At 34.1% G+C, this 17,579-nt stretch overlaps 1 protein-coding gene, 1 long non-coding RNA gene and 1 pseudogene across 2 annotated transcripts; 1 reads left to right on the top strand and 2 right to left on the bottom strand.

Moving 5' to 3' along the window:
- Positions 1-1,165: 1,165 nt before the first annotated feature.
- LOC139779869 (uncharacterized) lies at positions 1,166-2,279 on the bottom strand. Its single transcript, XR_011720042.1, has 2 exons — positions 1,892-2,279; positions 1,166-1,797 (listed from the first exon to the last, which is right to left on the bottom strand). It is a non-coding gene; the product is annotated as an uncharacterized lncRNA (long non-coding RNA).
- Positions 2,280-7,679: 5,400 nt separating this feature from the next.
- Positions 7,680-9,919, bottom strand: LOC139779865 (uncharacterized; annotated as a pseudogene).
- Positions 9,920-10,607: 688 nt separating this feature from the next.
- Positions 10,608-12,201, top strand: LOC139779867 (uncharacterized). Its single transcript, XM_071718339.1, has 2 exons — positions 10,608-11,154; positions 11,252-12,201. Exons 1-2 carry the CDS (start codon positions 10,623-10,625, stop codon positions 11,812-11,814), a joined length of 1,095 nt encoding a protein of 364 aa, XP_071574440.1. The 5' UTR covers positions 10,608-10,622; the 3' UTR covers positions 11,815-12,201.
- The last annotated feature ends 5,378 nt before the right edge of the window (positions 12,202-17,579 follow it).

Genomic DNA, 17,579 nt, shown 5'->3' with positions numbered 1-17,579 from the left:
AATATCTCGCGTATCGAAATCGGTCATGGCCTTCCCTTCGAATTTGGTATATAGAATGGCCTCTAGCAGCATTGATTCGTCCACGGAATGATCAGCTAAAGTTGAAAGGAAAGAAAGGAGATTAAAAAGTGGAAGAGTAGAAGGATGTGATTTTAACATTCAAAATTATTTTTATTTTCTTATCTAAAAGATAGAAAAAGCGGGAACGAAACTTTTAAACGTGTAGGGAATAATCATAGAGATATAAGAATAGAGTGCGCGAGTCTCATATGCTAGCACGTAAGAGACTGCGATATAGGAATAGAAAGAGAACGCTGCATATGGGCCCCTGCTGTCTTTCCCTTAGGAAAATTTACTTTAAAAAACTTAAAATAAACTAGAAAATTTACCAAAGAAATTACTATTGATAAACTATTGATAAATTAGAAGTGATTTCGAACCAAACTTTAAGTATTTCTATAATATACTTTAAAGGTTACTTTAAGTTAACTCATACAATTACTATTAATCACCCCAAAAAAAATATTCTGTCATTTAGTGGCTTCCGCTTGATTTTAGAGGATTTTCCTCTGAAATACGGTCTCAAGAAGATATTTTAAAATCTAGAGGAATATCCTCTAACCATGAGACACTAGACTTAAGATTGCAGTCCTCTTAATACTAGAGGACACTGATTTCCGATATTCACCCGGAATAAAAAAAATTATTTATTTCGAAATTTTATTACTATTTTATAACTAAATTTGTTTCTTAAGATGCAGTCTATGATTATAAATATTTTCTCGTATTTGAAAAACGCACTTACCTTGGTGGGATTCGAACTCGGGACCTCTGGATCGTGAGCCAACTGCCTTACGTGGAAGACTACTTCTTAATTTGATGTAAGTGTTATATATAGTCTACATATGTCATAACCAGCGCAAATATCTAATTTTCCAAAAATCATCTTAAGAAACAAATTCAGTTTAAAAAGAGTAGGGGAGACCGGGGCAAATCGTGACATTTTTTGGTTTTGAATTTTTTCTGAGATAAATATTTGAGTTGAATTGCCCCAATACCGGGGTAAATCGTGACAAGGCACGGGGCAATTCGTGACAATTCTTCTTTCAACGGGTTTCAATATCCGAATTTGTCCTATTTTCATGATTTATATCAAAACGTACACTTACTCACTCAAAAAAGGTTTTTATTAATCAAATTGTACATTAAATGGAATAGGGAGGGCAAAAAATCGTTAGGCTTCGCTTTCGTCGTTTTCCGAACTGCGAGTAACGACCTTTCTCGGGCGTCCACGTCCTCTGCAAGCTGGCTGTTTCTTGGGGAGCTTGATCCTTATATTCTTTTTTTTTATTTTGTACTCTTTCGTCATTTTCGTCAACAAGTGCATCGAGTTCATTAGCGTCAGTCAAAATTGCACTTCTCTTTCGTTTTTGTTCTCTTGTCGTGACTTTCCTTTTGCCCGCTTTTGGAAACGATCGAAGGGATTGTTTGAGGCCCTTGACACATCATTTTCAGTTGAGGTACCTGGCTGTGGTTGGTCATCTCCATTCCATCCTCGATCAGTGACTTGACCGGGTAAAAAATCGATTTCACCAAAAACGTCAGGATTGAAAGGAAAGATTCCTGCTGCTTTGAATCCGGCCCTGATGTTTGTACTTGTTGTGGCTAAAGGCAAAGAATCGGTGACGATCGAAGGGATGTCATATATCGTCATCGTTTTCCCAGGATTGTTCACGCAATGTGTCACGAATTACCCCAGGCGGTCATGTCACGAAATGCCCCAGCGTCATTTTTTATCTTTCGTGGTCCGAAAAACCCAGACAAGAAATAAATGCATGCAACCTGCGTTACACATGTGTGTGTAAATGCCAGGTGAACAAGTAAAACTTACCGTTTCAAATCTGGAAGCAATTGCTTCGTATTGAACACAAAATATCCGTGGATTCAAAAATTTACTTTTACACGAGGTAAACACTTTTTCCGCCACTGACAACGAAACATTGTAGATACGCACACCGAATTTTGTTCTAATATAGAGGACCATTAGACCCATCTATGGTCTGTAATACAGGTTTCTACCAGCAAATGCATAGAAGTTATCCGCGCGGGAAATTTTTCGTATTGTCACGAATTGCCCCGGTCTCCCCTAATAAAATTTTGAATTGGATATATGATATAATATTTCTTAATGTCTCGTGTGGTGCAAGTGTGGTGAAAAAGGGAACTTGTCTTTTTAAGTATACTGTTGAAACAACACGCATAAGTTAAAATCAGCTTTAAGTATTACCTTTATAAAAAGTAAAGTTAAAGTATATTTATAAGTATTACGTTTGTTAAAAGTAAATTTAAAGTATATTTGCGACTTGCTTATAAAGTTTTTATTGAGGTTAATAACTTAAAGAAAACTTTACGTTCGGCTGTCAGTATACTATTAGTCTACTATTATACTATTAGTATACTATTATTACGGCTAGTATACTTTATAATACTTTAAAATACTTTAAGTAACTTTAAAGAACTTTAAGTAAATTTTCCTAAGGGTTGTCTATGCGCGCATGCGCCTTTGCGCTGCTCATTGTCCATAACGCATGTAGAGATATAACCTATAATAACGCATCATTTATGTTCTAACCCCTTGAACCCCTTTGAAAATATATTCTTAAAAAATAATTCCCAAAATTACAAAATTATTACAGCAAAGTACATAATGTTACCATAAAATATTACTTTTTTTGAATATGGAATTGAATATGGAATTGTATATAAATATACTCAATATATATAATAATAAAACTAATATAATTAATCAATTATATATGAAATAGTTAAATAAATCAGTCTTTTATTATTTAACACAAAAATTAAATTTTTTAAACACAAAAATTAAATTCTTTTAACACAAAAATTAAATATTTTAAATCAGTCTTATTATTTAACACAAAAAAATAAAAAAATAAAAATTTTAGTACAAACAATATAATATCAAATATGCATATTATTAAATATTTATAAAAGTATAAAGTTTTGCTATTGTCCACTGAAAATCGTGAGCTTATTATTTTGCATTCATATTCTTTATGTTTGATCTTGTAAAATATTGCTTTCGTGTTTTAAACGAATATCTATATATTTTTGTATTATAAGTAAAATTAATTGATTACGGTGGTCCATAAAAGGCTCTTGCTCGAGATAATGTTTATTATCATCTAAAATTGTACTTGGCAAAATTTCCAATGTTTTAGTAATTAGTGTAGCATTTATGTTTTTAGATAATAAATTTTTACATTGACGTATGATTTTTTCTGTACATTTGTAAATAAAATTTACATCATCAGATGCAAAATTTAAGCCTCCACGATTTTTTAAAATTGTTAATTTAGATTTAAAAGTACTATTGGTTCCATCTAATAGTTCACACAGCATTTTTCACAGTGAATTTTACGTTTTAAAATATGAACAATTGAACCAGCATTGTATGTTTAATGATTTCTTCTGTGTATTCAGAAGAATACCAACCTTCACTTTCAATGTTATAATTATGTTCAAAAATATGATATTTGTTATTTTGCAGAAAATCATTAACTTGAGTGGAAGTAAATTTTACTTTACAAGGAGTTTCTTCTCTTTTTTTTCTAAAATCAGATACTGTATTATCTGAAATAAGTTTTGAATTTTCATTATTGATATTTGTAAAATTTTCTGCAGAAATCAGTAATGTTTCATCTAACGCACTCAGAGAAAAAATTTGTATCAGCAACTAGAAATTTGTGGACAAAGCAACTAGAAATTTGTGGATAAATAGCGCCTCAACTATGTATAATATAGTTTTAATAACAACAATAAATAAGTTATATAAACTACAAAAAATAGTGGCATTAACGAAAAATATATTGTGTATGCAAGAAGTATGTGTTGTAGTAACATGAATAATATTATTGTAGTAATATCAACATAATTTTTGTAGTAAAGGGGACATAATTTTTAGAGTTGTCTAAAGAATAATTTTTTATTTGTTAAAAAAAGTAAAAGACTTAAAAGTAAACATTAAGTGAAAAAGCACTACATGAAAAATAAGAATTTTAACGTAAAAAAGAAATATACAGATTTATAATTCAAAATTGATTAATATACGTGGATGAGCACACCCTGACTGGCGATCCTTAGAAGGATCGCTGGAAAAACCCTGCTGAGCGGCCCTAGTTATAGGAATCGATGTTGAATTTTAAATACGCGAAAAGATACTGGCGAAAAGATACCGCGTAGCGGGCGCGAACCGAACTTTCTCGCCGCGCGAGCCGCGCTGCCGCCCGCGCCGCATTGACTTCTGGAAGTATGCTTCACTTCAAAAAAATATTTGTCTAAACTGGAAAAATGTTATTGTCATATCTTATTTTATGGAGTCTATATAACTATAATAATTATAGTTGAGGCGCTATTTCACTATCAACTAATAGTTGAAAAATATTGTTTCTGTGAATATATTTTTATAGTATTCCGTACTATTTAGTTCCTATTACTTTGGAAAAACTAGTATATCATTAATAATTTCTGTCCTTCTGCATAGAACAAGACCATCGTCAACATAAAGTGCGAGAAATACTACTTCTCCCTTGATAATTGCTAGGAAAACACATTTATCGGATTCTAACTGGCTAAAATTAAAAAACTTCAAGAATTCCTTAAATTTATCGTTCCACCGACGTGACGATTGTTTAAGTCCATATATACTCTTATGTAATTTACAACATAGATTAGGATTCGTGTTAAAATTTTCCGGCTGTTTCATGAATATCTCCTCGGTTAACTCTCCGTGTAGAAAGGCAGATTTTACATCAAATTGTTGTATATCCATATTATATATCGTAGCTATCGCTAATAATACTCTAATCGAATCATATCTTATCACGGGTGAGAAAGTATCATGAAAATCTATACCTTTTACTTGTAAGAAACCTCTTGCACATAATCGAGCTTTATACCTTTCAATTCAACCATCCGTTTTACGTTTAATTTTGTATACCCACTTACAGTCTAGTACTTTACGACCTTTTGGTAGCGGGACCAGTGACCAAGTTCCATTAGATAAAAGAGAATCCATTTCCTCTACCATTGCCTGACGCCAATGCTCAGCTTCGTTGGTTGACATCGCTTCATCATATGACTGCGGTTCCTCAGTTACAATAGCTGCGCACGCTAATTGATATTCATCGTATCGTGCTGGTGGTTGAATCTTGCTTCTATCACGTAATATTCGCTGGCCTTCTACTGGATCTTCATTCTTGTTAGTGTTGTCTGAATTATCGCGTACATCTTGATTATTGTCTTCTTCTGCCGGATCAATGTCTGTATTGTCCAAAACTTCTTGATGTTCTATGTCTTTGATCGAAAGTATTGCATGCTTATATTCTTCGGTTTGTGGATTGCTGCCTTTTTCGTTGAAGACGACATCTCTTGTTATTGTTATTTGTCGGCTCTTCGGATTCATTACTCTATAATTCGGGCTATCATTATCGTATCCCACTAGTATCATCTTTTTCGATTTACTCTCGAACTTTGATCTAAATTGCTTCGGAACGTGAATGTAGCATTCGGAACCAAATCTTCTGAGATGCTTCAGCACAATCTTTTTCTTCGTCCATAATTCATAGGGTATCTTCTCCAGTTCACGAGGACGTCGATTCAATAGGTAAATACTTGTGTTGACTGCCTCAGCCCATAAACCTGGCTGTAGATTGGTTGCAAGTAGCATACTACGAGCTCCTTCTACTATCGTCCTATTTTCTCGTTCGATCCTTCCATTTTGCTCTGCAGTATATGGAGCACTATATTCTTGGATGATTCCGTGTTTCTTGCAGTGTTGTTTGAATTGTTCGTTGTTAAACTCCAGACCTCTATTGCTTCTGATTCTTTTAAGATAATTGCCTGTTTGTTTTTCAATTAATTTCTGGATCTCACAAAACTTTGAGAAGGCATCACTTTTATGCTTGATAAATCTTGCAATCCGATAAGAGGTACAATCATCTTTGAATAAAATAAAATAATAAGCTCCGCTGATTGATGGATGAGACATCTTGCCACATAAATCCATGTGTATATATTCTCCGGGCTTTGAGGCTCTTTCTTCTAGATTCCTTTTAAAGGGTAAACGATGCAGTTTTGCGTATTGGCATGTTTCGCAAAACAATCCTTCTGTTGTCTTAATTTCCACCCCTGGAAGTAATCCATCGTCTGCTAGTTTCTTCATTGTCTGAAAATTTGGGTGACCAAGTCTCTCGTGCCATAACATAATAGAGTTTGAAATTGATACATTCGCTTCTATATTGCTTGTAGTTTTAAATAGCATTTTATAACATTGATTTGACTGGTTGATACCTACAGCTACTAATCTATTACTATAGACTTCTATTCTGTCCTTAAGAAAAATAACCTTTAAATTCTTACTTGTCGTTGCGCCCACAGAAAATAAGTTTTTTCTTAACTTTGGTACATACAAGACGTTTTCAATTGTCCGTGGCTCCCATTCATCGTTGACTAATGCCAGGACTTTTCAACAGAGCCATAACCTTCCACTTCAATGTGAGTATTATCCCCTATTTGGACTGACGTAGTAGCTCCATCGTTGTTTTCTTGAAACGTGGTGAACCAATCTTTTCTAAAGGACATATGCTTCGATGCGGCGCTGTCTCCTAGCCAATCGTCTTCATTGATGACTGCAGTTACATTCTTCTGCTCAACAACCAGTGCTTGATGTTTTTGTTTATCATCTCCAGCTGGTTTCTGTTTAGCTTGCCTCTTCCGACACTCCGATTTGTAATGGCCTTTTTTATTGCAATAGAAACATTCTATATTTCTCTTATCAAATACTTTTCTTTTCTGACTATTTCCTTTTTGATCTTTGGTCTTCAAGTTCTTCCCTGTATTCAGTGATGTAAACACTACCGCCATATCTTCTGATTCGCTTTTCTTCTTTTAACAGTCGTGCAACTAAATTATCATACGTCTGCTTGCCTTCATCATAAGAGTCCCACGCTGTAATGAAACCATTGTACTTCATAGGTAAACTTCCAAGTGCTTTCGCTATTTTATCCACTTCTGTGACCTGCTCTCCTATATCACCAAGTGCCTGAGCTAGAGAATCAATTTTACTCAAGTGTTGAGCAACTGTATCAGTTTCTGACATTTTATAGTTAAAAAATTGTTGTTTAAGTTGCAATTTGTTTACTACTGACCTCTGTTCATGTATGGTTTTTAAGCGATTCCACATTTCCGGTGGTGTTTTGCAACTTACAACCGTTTGCAGCTGATCGTACTCCATTCCAGAGGATATTAGCAACATTCCTTTTGCATTTAGTTGATCCCATGCGGCTTGTAATTGTGCATCTTCCAATGGACGTGGTGTCGTTCCGGTGATAATCTCGAACATGTACTTCTCTGATCGGAATATTATCTCCATCTGATGTTTCCATAACTGGAAATTCTTTCCGTCAAACTTTTGGATTTGAAAGTGTTTGAAACTATCCATCGCTTCCTTATTACGATAGTAGAGCACGCGAATATCGTCGCTCTACTATCAAACCTCTATACGATATAACCTCTATATGCTCGTATAGGTTTTTCCTCAAGACTTCACTTTTCCTGCCTCGGCTCTGGGCCCATAACCTGTAACTTATTTACCTTAATCAGGTTAATTGTGGAATGGCAGATAATCTGTTAGGATTACTCAAGTGAAGAGACACAAGAATCCGATATTTAATATGTGGCTTTATTCTCGTGTATGTAACAGCGTGCGTAGAATCGACGGAACCGGAAACGGAAGAAGGAAGAACATGAACGAAAAAGAATTTTGTTTTTCCTTCTACATTAATGGAAATTCCATTAGTATTAAGTTCATTAATTTGGTTAATAACATGAGCAAACATTTTTTATTTCCTAAAGCTTTATGATCCATATAATTATGCAATTGCACTAAAAAAATATTTTCTAATAAACTGGAGAACTTATTTGGTAAACTGTCAATAGCACAATAAACTGTACCAATCTTACTTTTATTTTTACAAGAACCCAAGGGATTGTTAATTTCTAAGTCATCAAAATATAGCACAAGCGGCAAGATAAATTTATCATCTACATTCTTTTCAACAGATTTCCAAAAATCAGTTTGGAAAATAGAATTTAAAGATTCACTTTTTTTGCTCTTTTCAATATATGACTATTTTTTTATATACATTTGGAAGCTCTAAAAATTTTTGTAATATGACCTTTAAAGGTATTATGCTTAATTTCTGATGTTGTAAATGCGATTGATATGATCTTTTCTTAACTTTACTAAATGACAAAATAGAGTTTATAGGTACTAATTTTGGTAAAAACAAGCAATTTCTTTCTTGTAAATACTGTAATGTTTTATATTCTGATTTAAAAGGTTTAAAGCCATTCTTTATAATATTTAAAAAAATATCCAAATCTGTAACAACTTTAAATTTTATAGATAAAATATCACAACACACAGAAATGTAATTTATACTTATATCTGTTATAATTTCATGAATAAATTTTCTATTTAAATTTCCACTAGCATACAATTTTGTTATAAAACGAACACAATATTCGGAAACTATTTTTTTTTAATGTTCAATATTAATTTCACCTGTATTATCAATCGCATCTGACAATAAATTTGTAGTATAAAAAAATTGAAGGGTATCTTCGACATTACATTTTAGTATATTTTGAGAGACTAATGTTTCATTTTGTTTTACAGAAGCATTCTGTAGAGATGTTGTAATATGTGTATTTAAAACATGTTTCCGTAAATTATAAATGTTATTAAATATATCTGTGCAGTCCTTGAAATTACATTTAACTGTAGAATAAATAAGCAACTTGTGTCTCACTTTTATATGTAACATTAAGGTATCCATGGATAAAAATGTTTGTTCACAGAAAAAACATAAAATCATTGTACAAAATTATAGACTGCCATAGAACCAGCAAACATGTAACTTATAAATGTTTAGTGTAAAAGAACTTAATTAAATTAAACTTTTAGAAAGGAACAATTAATTATTAGTTAATAATTAATTAACAAGTTCTTGCCATTGTAATTGTAGAACAAAAGAATCCACGTATTGCCCTCGCTCTTCCCGCACGCGTTACCGAACGCGACACACGCTCTACCAAGCAGTCGTAATTTTCCACGATAGGGTATTTTTCGACGAACGTTATCGCCGATAGAGGTAAGAGAGCGAGCGGGGAGCGAAACAGAGAGAAACCGACGCGATTCGAGGGGCACAAACGTCGTGAGAGACGAGACGCAACTTATTATAAGTTTAAAAAATGTTATTGTTCGAGATCGCGAATGCTCGAGATCACGAATGCTCTTGAATATTCTTATTCTCATTTAGACGACTGTGTCATGAGTCACAGCGGCAGTGTAACACGATATTTATCCAGCGGACCACCCCTGTTGCTTCGCGCTCACGTCATAAGATTTATTCTCCGTACGAAGCCGAGTCACTCTCGACGATTGATACTCTAATCTCAAAGACAATGGCTATATGCACCTTCGGTATTTCAGTTCGAGAAGCTTCTATTCCATGACATTTTGACCTTAGCTAAGCATTCGTCATCCCTGACGCGTTCTTTGTCTCGCGTGGGTATAAAAACCCGTAGAACTTACGGCGCGTCGCCAGTCATCAACAGTGCGTTAGTAGGTCACGATCTGTCATCGAGCGATATTGTGATGGTCAGTTTCTCATTCACGCGCGGGTTATCCAACACTACAAGCGAAAAAGTGTTGATAGAGAATTCGCGTAAAAACGCCCGCGTTTCCGAGTTCACTTAAATTCAAATACATTTATAAGTTATGTCACTCTTTAATTTCGGCATTATTTTTTGTTGTTAAATAAACTATTGTGTTACTTCAAGCTTCCGGTGTTAGTGGTCTCTCACGCACTATCCCTTCCTCACTCACACGCGCGCGAACAGTTATTTTTAATAATAATGACCATTTAAAAGTGTTTTACACAGTAATAGTTTCAGAATTAACACTTTTTTCAAAGGACTTAGATACTTTACTTACAAGGGAACTACCACAACTGTCCGGCTCCGATTTGAATTTCCTTTAAGTATGTTGTTAAACACACAAATCGAAAAGACGTATTTTTTTATAGGCGCTCTAATTCATCTTTAGGGGGTGAAACACCCCTTCGAAAAAAATCGGTTTTTCTCTTTCGGGCCGAATATCTCCGAAACTATAAGAGATAGAAAAATTTTTCCAAAATGGAAATTAAATGGCTTCAAAAGTACTTTGAAATAATGACAAAATAACTTTTTTATTTCTTTTATTTTTAAATATACCCCCGCCACCAATACATTTTTTTCAAAATTTTAAAAATTTTTTATCACCAAATAAAAGGTTTTTTTTTACGAATTCAACCATATATAATAAAGTTATGTTACGATAAACCATTTTCAAGAATTAATTACAAACGCCTCCGTATATACGCTATCCATGCTCATCCGTACTATGTGCGTAAGTAATTATTGTCGAAACAATAAGATATATAAAAAATGTTGTAAGTAAGTAAGTAAATTTTACTGCAGCTGTTGAATCAGGATTTATGGTTCATAATATTGATCTAAAAAGATGGGCTTTACAAGCTCAAAAAGAAATAGGAAATTTAAATCCTATATTTAAAGCATCTCTCAGTTGGATAGCAAGATTCAAGAAGTCTCACCGAATTGTTTCAAGAAAAGTTACGAAGTTTGTCACTAGAAAAACATTGGAAGATTCTGTTAATTTGCAAAAAACAGCTAATGATTTTCTGGAAACAGTAAAACCTCTTATTGAACAGTTTGAATCTGAAAATATTTATAATTCAGATCAAAGTGGTTTCCAATTGGAAATTCATTCTGGAAGATCATTGGATAACCAAGGAGTAAAGACAGTAGAACGTGTCGTGCAATCTGTATCGTCAACAACCCATTCATACACGGTACAACCAATAATATCCTGTAATGGCAATTTGCTGTCACCTTTATTTATTGTATTAAAAGAAGTTACTGGTAGATTTGGACCAAGAGTAGAAGGAAACTTGTTTAAACCAACAAATGTTATTGTAAAAGCATCAAAATCTGGTAAAATGACATCAGGTATATACTTCCGTTTATAACTATTTTATATTTTATTTAACAATCTAATAAGAGTTATAAAAGAGCTATATTAAATTAACATTTATATTTCTTACAGATCATTTTAAAATGTGGTTAGAAGAAGCTTATTTTCCAAACATTGGTTCTAATAGCGTTCTTCTTATCGATTCCTGGACTGGGCATTGCCCTAATATTATTTCGGATTTAACACCTCCAGGAAAATCTATTACTACTATGATAATACCAAAAGGCACTACAGGAAAAATACAACCGTTAGATGTTTATGGATTTAGAATTTGGAAAAATTTTGCTAAAAGGTTTTCAGATACTGTTTTACTATTGGAAAGTAATATAAATTTGCATGAACGAAATAATATAATAAAATTGCAATCTCTGATACATAATCAATTGTCATCCCCACGATATCACAACTTATTTAAATATTCGTGGTTTAAAAGTGGTTATACGAACGAAAGACCAGAAAAATTTGAAAATCCAGTACAATTTAGTTTGTATGACAGTTCAACAACATGTGATATCGAAGGTTGTGATAATATAGCTGTAGTAAGATGTTCTTGGTGCAAAAATTCATTATGTTTGAAACATTTTTTCGTCGAATATCATGTCAAAGAAATAATAACAAGGCTGGGGGTATTTTAAAAATTATTACATTTTTAGAAAACCTAGATATATATTATATACATATATACAATTATAAATTATAACATATAGAAAACTATAAAAATTTTACTTACAACATTTTTTATATATTTTATTGTTTCGACAATAATTACTTACGCACATAGTACGGATGAGCATGGATAGCGTATATACGGAGGCGTTTGTAATTAATTCTTGAAAATGGTTTATCGTAACATAACTTTATTATATATGGTTGAATTCGTAAAAAAAACCTTTTATTTGGTGATAAAAAATTTTTAAAATTTTGAAAAAAATGTATTGGTGGCGGGAGTATATTTAAAAATAAAAGAAATAAAAAAGTTATTTTGTCATTATTTCAAAGTACTTTTGAAGCCATTTAATTTCCATTTTGAAAAAGTTTTCTATCTCGTATAGTTTCGGAGATATTCGGCCCGAAAGAAAAAACCGATTTTTTCGAAGGGGTGTTTCACCCCTAAAGATGAATTAGGGCCCCTATATAAAAAATACGTGTCTGTTGGATTTTGTGTTTAACAACATACTTAAAGGAAATTCAAATCGAAGCCGGACAGTTGTGGTAGTTCCCTTGTAAGATATTGGGTAAATGTTCGGTATAACGCTCTCCCCTCCGATTTTCTTGAAACTTTGTAAAATAGTTTATTTTTGTGTGTATAAAACACATTCTGAGAAGGAAAATCGTCGCTCATGTCTCGTTTTTTTTTTTTAATTTAATTTCGAAGTTTTATGATGTCGGTAAGTAGGAAAATGATAATTTACGTTTTTAAAATACATTTTGCGTATAAATTTTGGCCACAAATTAGCATCACCAACTACGTCTTGTACAGCAAGCCAGGGATTATTATTAAGTTGCTCAACTGAATATCCCATCATTAACGGTGCAGCGAAATAGAAGTGATGAAGAAGTCACGTGACAACTGTCTGCTAATTAAATACAAAATATCTGCTTAAAGCAGGGCACACACACGTGTGCCCTGCTTTAACGAAAATCACAACTTCTATAAACCAGGACATACACACGTGTGTGTGCCCTGCTTTAACGAAAATCAAAACTTCTATAAAGCAGGGCATACACACGTGTGTGTGTGTGTGTGTGTGTGTGCTCTGCTTTAACGAAAATCACAACTTCTATAAACCAGGGCATACACACGTGTGTGTGCCTTGCTTTAAAGAAAATCACAACTTCTATAAAACAGGACATACACACGTGTGATAATAAAAAAACCAAATATCCGAGTTTAGTTTTTTTCTCATTTTCTAACAATATCTTAAAAAATACAAGCGACCCCCAAATTTTATCAACAGTTTTGGATTCGAGGGGCAAAAATACATAGAATTTACCTCTTTTCAATTGATTTCTCGTTGGGGCCCTAATTGTAGACATTTACCTATTATTGGAAAACAGGAATTAATTAACCCCCGTTTAATTCCGCCACAACAATTAATAAAAAATTGCAAACTAATAAAGGAACAAAATCCTCATGCAGAATTTCCAGTAACCACCGACGAAGCGGGAATGGATCGACTTATAAAAATATCCGATTTAAAAATCGCCTACACCAGCAACCGTCTAATTTATATTTTACACATTCCACTATTAACTCCTGGAACATACAAAATTCATAAATCTATACCATTACCAGCCAAGCAAACGTTCGATGAAATGAAATTCGCTGTAATCAAACCCGACTCGGAGCACGTCGGAATAAATGAAGACACCGACAGCTTCTACGAGTTCCGAGAAGGAGAGCTGGGCGAGTGTATATCGCTCGACGCCATGTTTATCTGCCGGCCGTCTTCCCTTGAAAAAGATACGGCAAACAACTAGTTGCAATAATAAATTATTATTGAATAAAAATATGGAAATGAAGTATTGCCAAATAATATTGCAAGAACTAAGAGAAACATATTGGAAAGCTTTAACCACCCCTGGAAATTGGATTTATACCACAAGAAAACAAGAAATAATTCGTATAGAATGCCAACAAGTTAAACAGGTGAAAATAAATAATTCGGCATCATTTCCGTACAACAAGGATGCAAAATTAGAGCAGGAACCACGACGATGAGTCACCCATCTATTCGTACAATGAAATTCACACAGCATTATGCTTCGACGAATAATTTAAGCATTCTACAATTATACGAGCCTATTCGTAAACAATATCAGGTTGACTTGACAGAACCAGCACACGAGCTATGGACAATGAATAATAGCCACGTAGAGACGACTTTTGATGACATCATTGAGAAAGCCCGCCAGATCAAGGACACGAAGTTGCGAGAACAAAGGTTTATCGCTTATAGCGCAGTAGGATGTGACATGGGTGTTCTAGGAACACTTATGGTCATCATCTTGCTGATAAGTCGGACTTCTTGGACCAACAGTACTGCGAATCTGCTTTATGCACGATGCTGCCGTAGAAAGAAACCAAGGGACCTACCCGTGGCCCCTCAGGAAAGAATAAACGCCAAGACATCGAGGACCAAGGCGCACAGTCCAACTTGAAAGCTGATGAAGAAGCGTGTGAAACAAATAAAGAAAACAAAGCGCCAGGAGACGAAGGAAAGTAACCGCGACCAAAGGAAAGAATCGTAAGTGACCAAACCAAAAAGACTACGCAACATACTGAGTCTTTGGTTGTTCATTTTGTAGAATGCAACACAACCATCATCAAAGCAACAATTATAGACAGTGGCATCGCATCTTGGGAAGGCTGAGACGAATAATATTAGCCATGCCTAGAGCGGACGACCTGCCGATGGATTTGAGCGCAGCGCAATCCTATTACATATTAACTATTAACCATATTAATCATTTAATTAACATTTATCGTACGCATGTGAAAAAAAGGTTTGATAAAGTAATAAAAATGATATAACTAATATATAATTATGTTTATTCACCTGGTGAAGGATCAGGAAATCCAGCGCCGCACAAAAAGAACAGACCTGGCGAACTATCTCCTTACATAGATTCGGATAGCGAAGAGGAAATATCACCGAGAAGCAAATTCTTAAAAGCTTTAGACGATAGCAGTGACAGTGGAACAGTTTCATATTATTATGGAAGAACTTTGTGAGGACATTTAGTGATCGCGTTACATTGTTAAATTATGATATCAATTTACATTTAAGAAATAATATCATTAAATTACAATCCTTAACGCATATACAGCTGTCTTCTCCACGATTCCATAATCTTTTTAAATACGCTGGTTTAAAAGTGGCTATATCGACGTACGGCCACCACAGTTTGAAATCCAGTAGATTTTTGTTTCTCTGGAAAAGATATACAAGAAATACCACGCTGTTCCATATGTGATGCACCTGCCATAATACGTTGTTCCTGGTGCAAAAAATATTTTTGTATGCATCATTTCTTTGAGGAATATCATGATTGTAAATACTATGAAATATAAGAATTGTTCGTAAGTAAAAGATATTGTTATCTAGATAATTATAATATTTATTACTAATATTTGTAATAAATATTCTTATACATTCTAGGGAACGCTGTCACACGTATGGTCTTATGAAGAATATCATCAATAGGGTCCGGACGTTCGGGCACGAAGACCGGGCATAAGAACCGCTGCGCGCTCGCCCCCACCATCAAGTCCGGTCGCCGAGCGTCGCGCGTCGGAGCGAGCCTCGCGAGATCTACTATCGCGAGATCTAAAACTTAAATATTTTATAAAACACACACACGCACGCACGCACAGCACAGATGAATAAATTTAGAAATTTTTAGTTAGCGCTAAAATTGTTACAATATTGTTTAAAGAATTATAAGTACATTCAGTACAAAAGTATCTTTATTTTACAGTTTTATAATATTAAATAACGCAACAGATATTTTTTTAAATAAGAGATGCAAAAATATAAATTTTTGAAAAATTATTCGTTGCGGTTAAATACACATAAATGTTCTTATTATAAAACTTTTTACACATGTAAGGGGGGGGGGGGTAAAAAGATGAATTTAGAAATTTTTTGTTGCTGCCAAAAAATGGTTCTAAAGGGTGAAATCACCCTTTATACAGGGTGTATCAGAATGTTTGGTACTTTTTTCATATTTAGATAGAGCGAGCCAAACTGAGTCGAAAAGTCATGTACCATTTTGCAATTTTCGCAATAGTTGATGAGTTATTAATGATTAAAAATCGCCGTATTGGCCCGGCCCACCGCCAAATTCAAGCGCGCGGCGAGATGCGGCCGCCCCGCGGTCGGCGCGCGGGCAGTTGTTTACTTCAAGCGGCACGAGCGGCGCGTAACGCCGGGCCCCCGTCCTGAGCGATGATAGTTTCTCGCCTTTTTTAAATAGAAATAAAATTTTCTAACAACATAGAAAAATTTTTTGTGCGTACTTATGTACATACGTGTGTACATGCATACACAGTAAAATATCAATTGTACTGCTTAAAAAAGCGATTACTCAATTTACTTTTTTTCTGTTAGTAAGTAACGGTTGTCTTTAAGAAAGAATATTTTCTTGATAATAGTCTTAAAATGTACAAATTTTAGAAAGAGTCTTTATCATGTACTCGAAAGAAGAATTTATACTCCTTCAAAGAACATAATAAAATTTTATTAAAGAAAAGTCAAAATAATAAATAAGTAATATGAGGACCCTCGAGATTATAAAATAGGAGAAGTCAAGGCTATGACGGTCAGACGCAGATCACAGTGCGTAATATCAGAAATAACTGATTTATTCGTCGTTTTGATACATTACATCGATCCGTACGTTTCGGCTCAGCTTTGAGCCATCTTCAGCGGTAGTTACAGAAGTTAAGTTACACGTTCTCCGTACCGTATGGTGAGTTTACTGATTCAAAGTATCAGAAACATAGACCAATTGATCCATATCTGTAAATTTGTTCAATTAATGTTGAGATATTAAAAAGATCTCTTAGGAAACTTTGGCTCGCTCTAGCTAAATATGAAAAAAGTACCAAACATTCTGATACACCCTGTATATAGAGCGGCTTTTTGTTTTTCTCGATATATTTCGGAAAGTATTCAAGATATCAAAAAATGTTTCAAATAAAAGTTTTATGGTAAAAACATCTTTATTCAACCACATTAATAAAATTTCAAAAAAAAATTTTCTTTTTAATTTTTAATCCTACATGTGTGGAAAGTTTCATTAAAATCAGAATTTTCCACTTCGCGAGGTTCCCTTGTTAGCGATGACGCTGCCTGCACAATACCGCGGGAAATGCTCGAAACGCCGCGGACGACGCATGCGCCTCGTGCAAGAGACAGAGCGAAAGCTACACAACGGGTGTCCCAGAAAAACGGATCGATGACAAAAAATTTTATGACAAAAAAGAAATACGCGAACAACAAGAAGAATCGGAAAACGAATCTATGGAAATAGCACCACAATCTAGCGATAGTTATCAAGCACATACTAATATTGAAATAAAAGCAGACGTTCATGCACCACCTTCACGTATACGGATAATGCCGAAATCAAAAGTCAAAACTGATAAGAAATTACCAAAATTACCAGATGACATTGATGCTATCGAAGTATTAGAAAAAATATATACCATTAAACAAACGAGAATTGGAAGCAATGGAAGTAGATACTGATAGTGAAATCGTCACTGAAATCGTCATCTTTACCTTTACCTTTACCTGCACCTCCATCCCTTATAAGACTGATAAAAAAGACTGATAATATAGACATCATCATATAATTAGGAATGTCGGTTCCGACCATTTGTGCATCGATC

The sequence above is a fragment of the Temnothorax nylanderi genome, unplaced genomic scaffold, assembly GCF_030848795.1.
Source record: "Temnothorax nylanderi isolate EJ_2023f unplaced genomic scaffold, tnyl_v1.0 TNYL_tig0246_pilon, whole genome shotgun sequence".
Taxonomy (NCBI): Eukaryota; Metazoa; Arthropoda; class Insecta; order Hymenoptera; family Formicidae; genus Temnothorax; species Temnothorax nylanderi.
The sequence above is the reverse complement of the archived record's forward strand: the minus strand, read 5'-3'. Positions and strand labels throughout refer to the sequence as shown.

Coding starts and splice junctions, on each gene's coding strand:
- LOC139779867 (XM_071718339.1), top strand. CDS start 10,623: ATGGTTCATAATATTGATCTAAAAAGATGGGCTTTACAAGCTCAAAAA. Junction 11,155..11,251: donor ATCTGGTAAAATGACATCAG/GTATATACTTCC, acceptor TATTTCTTACAG/ATCATTTTAAAATGTGGTTA.